General features: G+C 35.5%; 1 protein-coding gene across 1 annotated transcript; it reads left to right on the forward strand.

Moving 5' to 3' along the window:
- The first annotated feature begins 2208 nt into the window (after positions 1 to 2208).
- On the forward strand, positions 2209 to 9370 carry LOC145667380 (uncharacterized). Its single transcript, XM_081734912.1, has 3 exons — positions 2209 to 3082; positions 7217 to 7497; positions 8121 to 9370. The coding sequence occupies exons 1-3, from the start codon at positions 2665 to 2667 to the stop codon at positions 8871 to 8873; spliced, it is 1452 nt and encodes a 483-aa protein (XP_081591038.1). The 5' UTR covers positions 2209 to 2664; the 3' UTR covers positions 8874 to 9370.
- The last annotated feature ends 3249 nt before the right edge of the window (positions 9371 to 12619 follow it).

Here is a 12619-nt window from a genome sequence, read left to right on the forward strand (position 1 = left end):
TCAAGTATGTGTATCAATTTCGACTAGTATTGTTCTGTTCTGACAGTGACAAATATCTTCAGCCGAACCAGGAACCCCAAGTACCGGAGGTGAACGCTCTATCACTGAGCCACCGCGCCCCCTGCAATATACGAGTAGAAGTAAAGTCGGAGATAAAAACTATTCTGGTGGCCCTCAATTCATACATATATATATGAAAACCTGTTTCTTGCTATCCATGATTTTCAGTATGATGTTCAACGCTGAATTCAGAAAAGTATATTTCATCCACTTCTGGTTTCAATGCAGATAATACTTAATCTCGGAACATTGAATCCATGTGAGAACAATAGAGTCATTTCAGATTTTGTCAGGAAGTCAAGAATGTCCACAAACAAGAGTTGTACTTTCTTTGTTAATATATTAATACTAGCAGCGTTCACCCCGCTTCGCTGCGGTCACCCCGGAACGCAATAAACTTTGTTACTTAGATAATTTTTACTTTTTCGCTTTCAAATTGCAGTAAATGTTAAAATTATAGCGCCTGTCATTTATGTTAACCCGCCGAGTCACATGGTCATGCGGGTTGCATATAAATACGTTTATTTTTACCTATGATGAACTAATAACAAAGGATTTGTACGTATGGACACTTGAATGGTCAATTATCTCAAGACACTGGTAATTAAAAATTAAAGTGATATGATAAAAACCATCTAGGGTCCAAATCATAATAACCCCCCAAAAATGAAAGAAATTGGTTCAGCCGTATTAGCGTGATGAGTTCACAAAGGATTTGTGCGTTCTCTTTTATATATATAGATACAATTTATTTTCCTTAAAAAAAAAGTGTTTCTCAAACTTAACGGAAAACAATTGCTCCTGTACCCTCTTCAAATCAGGACCTTGTATTAGAGAGGCATTACTCATTATATTTTACCGCTTCTAATCTTTGGTGATCGAATTAAAACCGGAAGAACTAGAAAAAATAACTACTTCCGGTTTTTAAGATTGCTACAAGTGCAAATCGTACGATTCCTTGAAACGCACGTCGAATCGATTTCCAAAAACGCACGTCCTATTTATTACGGTTTTTATTCTATGGCTATCAACGTCGAAATCAGAAATTGTTGATTTTAACCACTTCAGATTTGAATAGAGTTAACGGAGTAGATGGAACATATTTCTGGTATGCTTAATCGATTACAGGAAAACGATTCTCGATATCTCTTACCGTCGTTGCTCTATGAAAATCAATATTGAAACCAGAAGTACTAGTAAACTTCAACCATTTTTTGTTTTAGTGGAATGTTAAAAGCAAAGATGACATATTTTCTTGAAAACCTAAATCAATTCTTTAAATAAAAAACAAAGCTTGTCGGTATATATCAGTGGTCGCCAAGGATATGAAGCTTCTGACCTACCGTTTTTAAATCCTACTGTGAGCTATAACCAAAAGAACTACCGACTTTTCTTTTTTTTTTTTTTAAAAAAAAAAAAGCCTCTTACCTTTGTTGCGTCAGCTCAGTGAAGGAAGAATATTATCCAGTTCAGGACTTTGCAAATGATAACGATGTATGAATATGATGTAACAAATTTAACATGTGATGTTTCTTATAATTTAGTACTTCAAATGGTGTAATAAGTTGTAATTATAATTTACATTTATATACATATGACAACTGTAGAACTTACAGGAGATACTCTCCATATTGCAAGTCAAAACAGGAAAAATAAATAAATAAAATCAAGGTTAGCAACCAGAGCGTTAACGCGATCTACTGAAAATGTCCCCGGGAGCTACTAGTATATACGTATTGTCGTTTCGATCACTGCTATATATTATCGTTTTTGTTCCAATGCCGATCAACGTTGAAAGGACAGACGGACGGACATAAACTTTTTATACGACTTTTGATATTTATGCATAGTATAGTTTGGATGTCTAAAATTGTTAACCAGGAAAATGCAAACCTGAGTAGTGGTTCGGATCCCACTAATGGTCCCGTCTCACATACATATATCGTCAGTGCGGAAAAGAGAAGTTAAACTTTCAATCGGACTAAGAAGCAGAACATGAAAGTCTAACTTGAACGGAAATACATTTGTATACTTGTATAAACTATTCCCAATGATCAGTATTAAGAAAATTAAAGAAGGAATATAACCTGCGAGATGGAACCAGTATTTTAAAAACGAACTAGTTAGTGATTTCCTGTTATTTTTAATGCGTGACAAGGAATCACTTAGGAAAACTCTGATCTAAAGATAACGAGAGGTGTTGGGTCCACGGCTGAGTGGACACCTGCAAAATTCCTTATCTGATTTCTTCCAAAGACATTTCTCGGTTGGATGAGCACAGGGAAGACTTTTTGCATTCTTATTGAAGATTGAAATGTATGATAACATGTCTCCCATTCAGGTAAACTAAACCCAAATTTTAATTGCCTCCAAGTCCCTTTCACTTTTTTTTTGGACTAACTTCTTTGTTTACAAAATAAATATTGATCTTCACCGAAAATGGGAAATTTGGAAAATAAATACGGTAACTTGTTTCTGATTGGCTAAAAGGAAGCCAATTAAAAATTAATCATTTCAGAAGAAAATAGGGAAAGGATTTTTGGTTTCCCCCCAGTTTGATAGCGGTTAGTGTGGGTGACTGTTATTAGTGACTGTTAGTGTATCATGGAGGTATTAGTGTCTAACAAAGGAGGTGAAAAGATTTTTTATCTCGGATATTCTTACACGAGACAATTAGTATTGAAGAATAGTATACGATGGAGGTGTGCTGATAGAGGCAAGTATAAGTGTCGAGCTATATTAATAACAGATTTGGATAAAACTTATCCAAATTCTGCTTGTGAACACTCGCATCCACCGGACAAGGATGCTGTGAAAATAGCAAGGTGTCGAAAAGATATGAAAGAAAGAGCTAAAATTTGTGGAAGTGCGCCTTCGCAAATATATTCTGAAGTTGTACATAATGAAGAAATAAATGTGCGTGCAAGACTGCCGTCAGAAGATACATGTAAACGTACAATGAGAAGACAACGTTGTATCAATCCTCCTGAGCCCAGAGACCTCACGGAATTACACCTACAAGGTAAGTTTGATCAATCTATTTATTAAAAGCTATTACAATTGTCTTCTGAAAACGTGCCGGTCTCATGCCGGATGGTTTGGGTGTGTTTCCCGGGTGGATTTTATCCTGGGAATTTTGTCTTAAATTCACAAAAAGATATAAAAGATGTGATGGGGTGATATACAAAAAATCGAAAATGACTGATATTATTGTCCAATCCATAGTTTTCGGGGTCGCTGAGATGAGCAGTGACACATCTAATGCTGTTTAAATCCAAATTAAGCGCCGCGACCTGCGGGCGGGGGGAGGGTATATATATATATATATATATATATATATATATATATATATATATATATATATATATATATATATATATATATATATATATATATATACAAACACTAGCGGATCCAGAAGGATCATTTGGGAGAGGCGGTTCGCTTTCTCGAAGATGAGCGTAGCTTCAAGGTGACCAGAATTTTAATTTGCAAGAATGGGACTCATATGAATCCGGGGCTGGAGGGGGTTGGGTGTAAAAAAGATTCCCAGATTCCACTTTGGGAGCCGAACTTTTTTTTTTTTTTTTTTTTTTTTGTAATGGAAGTATTTTTTTCTGTAGATTTTAATTAAATACATACTTTCGTTTCGGAGGCGTGGTGGGTGGTGTCATGATTCACTTCACACACAGTCACCGCAACATATGCGATGCACTATCTGGCACAGTACTTCCACAAAAGAAAATACTGTATTGACGATAACATTCATTTTAACGAAAGAGTGTACAATTTGCTCTAATCATTTATATTTTGAGTAACAATTGCGGGACAGCAGTTAGAAAAAATAATCTATCTCTATATTTGTGTGGGGTCCACGAAACATAGTATAATTATAGTTATGCTTACAACAACAATAAAATTACCTAGGTATATTATATTAGCCTTCGTCTAGGTGGGGCTTCGCCCCCAGATCCCCAATCTGCTCGGCATACGGCCTTGCACAATATAGCAAATAATCCTACGTGGTACTGTGGCACAATATTTCGCGTTCTTCCTTCTGTCTTTCATATAGAATTGGATTGAGCTAAAACTGTCACGAAATTCAAACACCTCGTAAGGCATTTTAATGAACCTTTTTCCCTTTTCTTCTACGTTAAGTGAAAAAAAAACGTTCAAATACATGTTGAATTATTTTAAATAAAAAATCAAACTACCAACTTTCATGTTTCTAACCGCAAGAGATCCCGAGATATGGGCATCTTAAAATAATAATAATAATAATAATAATAATAATAATAATAATAATAATAATAATAATAATAATAATAATAATAATACCACGCCTTTTCTTTCCTTCTAGGTAAAATATCAAAAACGCTGGGATACGTATTGGATTATTTTAAGTCGAAAGCCCATATACGAAATTTCATTTTTCTAACCTTCAAAGATTCTTAGATATTGATATCTTACTATAATATTTGCAATCGCCGACACTTTTTCTTTCCATCTGTTTTTTCTCCGTTTTACTATAATATTAAAAAAAAAAACGTTGAAACGCGTGTCAAATTATTTAAAATGAGGAATCCAAATGCCAAATTTCAAGTCTCTAGTCTTAACGGATTTGAAGAGATGACCATCTTATTAAAATAATTTCCACCCCATTCTCCCTTCCTTTCTTCGAATTCCCCCCTCCAAAAAAATCCTTCCTTAGTGATACTCTGCGTAACAAATCTTATCTACTGTCCTAATATCAAGTTTCTGACTTAAGTGGTTTGACCTGTGCAAAGTTACTCACTCAGGATATCGTCTTTTATGTATGAATTACAATAACAGCTTGTAGCTTTTCTTATTTCTCAAGAAAGATGAAATTCCATTTGGAGTCACAATAAATCCCTGGTCCCTTCTTAATGTTTCCGTGTTGAATCCCAAAAGTCACGGCTCTCTTTGTTGATCTAGTAGCTAGCGAACGTACCTATGATCTTTGATGCATGAGGTTCTGTGGTTTAATTCCCGGTGAGTGAGCATTGAACGCACTACAGTGGCTCAGATCCAACTTTAAATTCTAGTTCTCGTTCTGTTTAGCATCGCTTTTGACAAACGACTTAAATACATATTAATCAATCAACCAACCGAAAAGTCTCCTCTTAGATTCAGAGACCTTTTCTATATTTCTCTTTATTAAAGGTAAAGATAATTGAGGTTATAATCCGGATTTCCGAAATCCATTTCATATCCTTTTTCTAGGACACAATAACACATTTTTAGTACAGAGTAAGCCGTCTTACCCTCCTTCCTACAGCTGTTCGTCCAACGAATGAATCATATTCTCGCTACTTTGGGGCTTATGGTGACCGCCCCAAGGAACTAGCGAGAGAAGTATTCGCAATTCAAATATGTCTGTATTAAAACTATTAAGTACCGCACATTTTGATTAGATTCTGCTATGCTTGTCACACAGATTGTATCGGTCGGGAAAAAGACCATATTAGTATTTCCCAATGATAAATGCTGAAAGTTCAAAAAAACCTTTGGAGGGGGCGTTCGCCCCCTCCGCCCTCCCCGTGGATCCACCAGTGTATACAAATGATCGAAAATGAGTGATATTAGTGTTGAATCCATAGTTTTTGGGGTCGCTGAATAAAAAAGTAACACTTCCGATGCCATTTAAATCCAAATTTAGCCCCCATTAGTACTCCTAAAGGGGGAGGGTGACATATAAAAGTAATTGAAAATTATACTAATGTCGAATTCATAGTTTTTGGGGTCCGTAAGTTCATTGGCGACAGTTTTGGTGCCCTTTATACACAAAATGAAACGTATTCTCCCCGTGTGAAGAACGGGTTTTCTGTTGGTGTTTAATAATAAAGAACGGAAATTTCACAAGTTAAATTCTTTAAAATATTTGTCGCTGCTCAAATTTACGCACTTGTGCAGTGTATGTGTGTATATGTAAATAAGATCCTCTCTCTTTTTGAGTTGTTCAAACAATATACAAATAATAAAGAGGGATTTTTTTTAAAAAAATCAGAAATCAGAAAACTAAAAAGTAAAATTAAAACCTGTTGCTTTAAGTATTTTCCTGCTAGCGAAATACGTTGCATACGAGGGTCACTACGAAAGTTTTGAGATACGCATTGTTGTGACACAGTATTTGAATTTCAACAATTGCGTTCGGTAGTGGTATCCAGAGCGAAGAAGCGAAGCAAGTTTCAACTTCGGCTCTTCATGATCATCTTCGGCTCAGGAAAGGTTTCATCTCGTTGGGTGCCTCACACTTTGACTGAACAGCAGAAGCGCATGCGTGTGGAATGGTGTGAAGAAATGCTTGTAAGATTTGATGGAGGCAATTCTCGACGCGTCTCTGACATTGCTACTGGTGATGAGATTTGGATCTATCAATTTGACCCTGAAAATAAACGCCAGTCTACAGTTTGGAACTTTCCAGACAAAAATCCACCCACGAAAGTGAAGCGATTGCGAAGTGTGGGAAAGAAGATGGTCGCAACTTTCTTCTCCAAATCTGACTATGTTGCAACTGTTCCACTTGAAGCACAAAGGACTGTTACTGCTCAGTGGTACACCACTGTTTGCCTAACAAAAGTGTTCCAGAAGCTTCGGGAACGGCGTCCAAGAACGGGTTTGCGTGGGATCCTGACAGCGCGTCCGTACACACGGCCAACATCACAATTCAGTTTTTAGAATCTACGGAGATCAAACTTATGACTCATCCGCCGTATAGCCCTGACCTGGCGCCGTGTGAGTTTTTCTGTTCCCCAGGATCAAAGATTGCATGCGTGGGAAGAGATTTTGCAGCCCTGAAGAAGCTGTAGTGACGTACGAGAAAGAACTTTCAACACTTGAAGAAAAAGACTGTCAACACTGCTTCCAAAAGTGTTTTCGAGGATGCAAAAGTGTGTACAGTTTAAGTGAATAATTTGAGAAAATGTTTTGCCAATATTTGATATATATATTTGATTTTGGAATACCGGTATTAACTGAAATGATTCTGACCCTGTTATTTTAACACTTCCCTGACACAAAACGGTAACTTTGTAAGACATAAAACTAGTTTTTTACCCTAAATTTACGTCGTTTTTTTCAGACCTTTACAACACTAAACAAGTCATAAATCTGAAAATAAATATCTTCTTTTCAGGTGAATGGACGTCCAGTGGCGGAGCAGAAAGTGAAAGATTCCTGTTGTATGATAATGGTGATGCACAGCCTGAAAGTAGAATATTAATTTTTGCAACGGATAAATGTTTGAAGATTCTTTCGGAGGCAACTACTTGGTTTATGGATGGGAACTTTTCCGTTGCTCCTCGCATGTTTTCCCAGTTGTACGTTATCAGGATTCCTTTAGGGGAGACTGCACTGTCAGTTGTGTACGCTCTGTTACAACGGAAGACACAAAGAGCCTACGAGGAACTTTTTGAGGTACGTAGTTTTCGAGGCATAAACATTTTTTGTCCTGAAGTATTATTATTATTATTTTTATTATTATTAGTAGTAGTAGTCACGGGCGTCTCTGGCGGGGGGTCGAGGGGGACGCGTCCCCCATATTTTGAAGTACAAAATATTCAACATTTTAATTTGATTTATTTACTAACAACAGATTAACATATAAATAATAATTATTATATTTATTTGGAATATAATATTCAGGTTGTGAAACGATTATAACAGGATTCTTAATATGCCTCAAGGGGTCCGTGAAGGTAAAGGTAACAAATTGAATCGAATATGATAAACAGGTTGGGCTAGGTAGTACCATTTAAATCACTTTCTTTGATGCCCCCGCCCAAATTTTACATGCGAGAGACGCCAGTGGTAGTAGTAGTAGTGTACCTGCGCCGAATTTACGACTTCCCGAACGCGTTCTGTTGTTATGCGTTCGGGACCAATGCTCTGTTATTATAATTACATAAATATAAGAGTTCTGGGAAAGATGTTTTAAATTATGTCTTTTAGAGATTCACTTTGCTGTCATATCAGAATTCGGCATTAGTTTATTTTGAGATCAAATAAAATCAATCAATAGTATTTTTTTTTTTTTTAAGGTTCTGAAGAGCAAATGTGAAGATCTGGGATACACTTGTCAACCTGTAACTATTGTATGTGACTTCGAAGCAGCTGTCCATAATGCCTTGAAGAATAAGCTTGGTGATGAAATTTCAGTGCAGGGCTGTTTCTTTCATCTCCGGCAGGCAGTATACAGGAAAATACAGGAACTAGGACTGTCCAGGCTATATAAAGAAAGTGACGAATTCGCTTTATACTGTAGCCAAATAAGTGGTCTAGCGTTTCTTCCAGTTAATGATGTGTCACAAGGTATGAACTTGTTAAGAACTATAGCACCTGATGAAGCTTTAGAGCTTCTTGATTATTTTGATTCTGTGTATGTGACAGGCACTTACCGAAGGGTAGGGGTAAACAATGATGTCGTGAGGGTTAAGAGAGTGCCACCAAGATTTCCGCCGGAAGTTTGGAATGTGCATGAGGCAACTCTATCTAACAATCCTCGTACAAATAATTTATGTGAGGGGTGGAATCATAAGTTTTCCCATTTGGTTGGACACAATCACCCAACGGTATGGAAACTCATACAATGTCTACAGAAAGAGAATTCCACCGTTCATTCTACCATTTCCCAGTGCGAAAGAGGACAATACCCCGTCAAAAAAACTAAAAAAGTTTATGTTGATCTGCAGCATAGATTAAGGAACCTATGTGTGGATTATGACATAAACAAAAGATCTCTTGAGGAATTCTTGCGGGGAATTGCTCACAATTTGAAATTAACAACAATGTAACTAGTCGTTCTTATTACTGCAAATTGTTTTTGCAGTCTTTTTTACAGTATATTTTGTTATATAAAATTAACGGTGTAAATAATTAGCCATTCTTTTCTTATGTATTAGTATTGTAATGACGAAGATATGTATTAGTATTGAAGAATAAATAGTTAACATTCTTTCAGTTATCCAAATAAGATTAATTTTTCATCATAAACCCTTTCCATGAAACAGAAAGTAAGCCATGTAACAAGGTTGATTTTGGATGTATGTATACCGACAAGAGAACTAGATTCACTTTGAACAAATTATTTTTATATTGTTTGTTTTCAATCTACAGTATATTTTCCAGCGAACGAGTGCGGTCGGTCGGTTTGGAACTAAAATGCAAGCAGCAGTGTTTCTAACCGGATTCCTTGTAATTAACCTATCACAGTTCTTTTTGTCTTATTCGTAATGAACCACTTCACGCATATGCTCAAGTGAAGACAAACAGTTTCAAAAGTTATTGAAGTTATTTGCAAAACATTTTAAGTAACAAGCAAAAAACAAAAAAAAAAAAAAAAAAAAAAAGGAAAATACTTAATCCTCCATATTAACTTGCGAATAAACTAATCTCGTATTGTACAAAGGATCAGATACTTTCTGTAGCAAAAAAAAAAACGAATTAAAATTGGTCGATTCGACTCGTTCCGAAGTTTTTGACGAGAGGATATGTAGGATGTGTACTCATTATTTTCTGCTGACTGTCTCTAGTATTTTTAAGTCTATAAAATATGCATAGGGGTAAACTCAAGGGAAGCTCGGGGCAAAAATCATCGGAGGAAACAAATTGTAGAGTACTCACAAGAAACACTAGAACTTTCGGTAGACATAGGATCTCCCGTTTTCAAAATATAGAATATGATTAATTGGGGAGCAGGAAAATTCGGTGTACGGAAAACTCGGTGTGGGGAATGTTAGGTGTAAAGAAAGATTCGTTGTAGTAGGCCGTAGGATTTATTAAAAACTCAACTTTGAGGATAAATGAGCGTATTTGTTTGAAGTTCAAATTTTGTGTAGAAGTACTTTTACTGTCTACTATCATTTTTACTGCTTACTGTTTACTTTATATTGCTTTATATTGAATTGTGTTCTTGAAATTATTGGAATTCTAGATTTCGAGGGATTTTAACATTTTATGGCTCTTACATGACGAGAAATTTGTTTTTCGAAGTCCGTTCGTGTGATTTAGCGGAGCGACTATCGCTACCAATCGACATTTAATTTAAACTTAAGTTCTTATGCTGTTTTGGAGGATGCCTCCTAGAGTTTTCTACTTCCAAAAAATGTAGGTTACTGGATGGGTAAAGTTGAAAATTGTTGATTTTTCAAAAATGTTCTGACGATTTTATGTCTATTTTATAAATAAATATTTAAATCTAAATTCTTCAAAAATGACATTGTTTGTTTATGTTACTCAAAGGTGTAAAAATAAATGCCTCAACTAAAGTATCTACGGCTGATTGGAGGAGAAGTCAATAAGGAGTCAATAGGGTTGCAGTACTTGCTTACCTTAACTTAAGACAAACAAACTAAAGTGTCTGACTGGAGGAGAAGTCAACTATTTGTACAACTATTATCTGATAAAACCATCCTGCTTTATATTGCCCTTTCCACTAAGACTTTTTTGATCAATATATTTTTGCATCTTACATATGCATATACAGAGTAAATTCATCCGGGGTAATATAGAACAGACCTCAAGAAAAGCAGCAAATATTCGCCATTGTACGTTACAGTTTGAATGAGATATTGGATATTTGAAGCGAAATTGAAGAATACAAATTAAGTGTTAGTGGTAACATACATAAATCACATGTTGAATAGAGATTTTTTGGGTGACTTAGAGTCGGTAACAACATCTTCCACAACATCCGCCAGCGAGGTCCGATCCTTCCCTGTCTTCCTCAGAAGCGATCCTGTTTCCTGCAATTTATTCACTAACAACCATATTATGTTTCTGTCTGGGGCAGAACGTGAGGCAAAGTGGTGCTTTTAGTTGTTCCTATAACTATTCTCTGAACTTATAGTTGTAATTGTTTTATTTCTGACAAAAAGTATCAGATCCATTGTGTGATGAAAAGTAGTTCATAGTAATACCCCGCAAAAGACATGAAACAGATATTGGATTCAATGCAATAATAATAATAATAATAATAATAATAATAATAATAATAATAATAATAATAATAATAATAATAATAATAAACTTGCTCTTCTTGAAATAGGTAATAACATTTTATTCGTTACATTTTATGATTTTCGTTTTCACAATGTGAAGTGTCGTAAATTATCGTAAGTGGTAATATTCAATATGTATTACACCGAATCTACCTTACATCTGAATTTCCCCACACCGTATTTTCTGTACACCGAATTTTCCTACACCGAGTTTTCTTACACCGAATTTTCCTACACCGAAATTTCCTACACCGAATTTTCCTAGACCCGATTAATTGTAGGCCCTATATATGTCATATGCAATTTGATAAGGTAATAGTATGAACACAAGAAAGAGCATTTATCAACGTTTAAACATACGCAAGTCATTACACAATTTACTTCATTAATAAATATGATTTAAGTGTCGTTATATCAATCTTTCGTGGACTCGTCGTAACCTGGAAGAATTCTGATAAATTCTACATGAAACTAAGACGGAAATCAGGACACATTTTGTACATTAATTTACAAAAAGAGACGAGACTTTTACAAACATTTACGACACGAGACGACAAAACCTGAATTCTCATCTCGTCTCTAGGGCAACGCTATGAGCAAGCAAGTTAGAAATCAAATATGCACCATCATGATTCCTTTAAGCTGCACTAAGCTGTAAATATACCGAATATCGCATTGGGGATGAAAGGGGAGCGATTAAAGTGGAATGCCTGATAATTTAAGGTCTCTCATAACTCCAGTGAAATTCAGGAAAAAATTTCTGAATTACGAAGAAAAGAAAACATACAAAATACATTATCAGGGTAACTCTTACGGCCATTACGTTATTATAAGATTAATGCTACTTCTGAAACTGATTTGATTGAATATGTATTTGGATAACGAAACTACTTTCATAAGTTTTTCAAAGTATCAAGTTTGAGAAGGACGAAGTTTGTCTTCCACTGTTGTTATCTCGTTGCTCATAGATACCAGTGATGAAATAATTGGTCGAAAATCACGCGGCCGCTTCTTGCATCAATTCATGAAGAAAATTGGTTCCAATATTAGGTACCTAAGTTCAGTATTAACAGAAAAAAAAAAACTAGCCTCTTGCAACCATGCGTAGCACATTTTAATACTTACACTTGAAATAAAAATATGACTGGATAAAGACGATTGCCTTTGTCTTTGAATTTCATATGTGAATAACAATATAGGGCTTTTCAGATAGAGGAGGGGAGGGGCAGGTTTTATTAAACAAGATCATACACCTGATATGTTTTAACTATAGGCAACTTGTACTTGCAGGCTTAACTCAGTCTTCTGAAGTCAAACGACAAATACCATTAAGATGTTCAAGAGAATAACGTATCAGCATTATTACATACTACAGACACAAAGATACCACTAGGCTCTCAAGTTTCAAAATTATATTGTGTGTGAAAGCAGTTAGTAGATTTAATTCTTTGTCACATGGTAGCTACACCCTGAGTGAAATTCAGAGGGGGTCCACGAGAAAATTCTTTCGTCATAAATAAAAGTTGTACTACTTAGAATTA

This window comes from Thermobia domestica, chromosome 1, assembly GCF_964235325.1.
Source record: "Thermobia domestica chromosome 1, izTheDome1.hap1.1, whole genome shotgun sequence".
NCBI lineage: Eukaryota > Metazoa > Arthropoda > Insecta > Zygentoma > Lepismatidae > Thermobia > Thermobia domestica.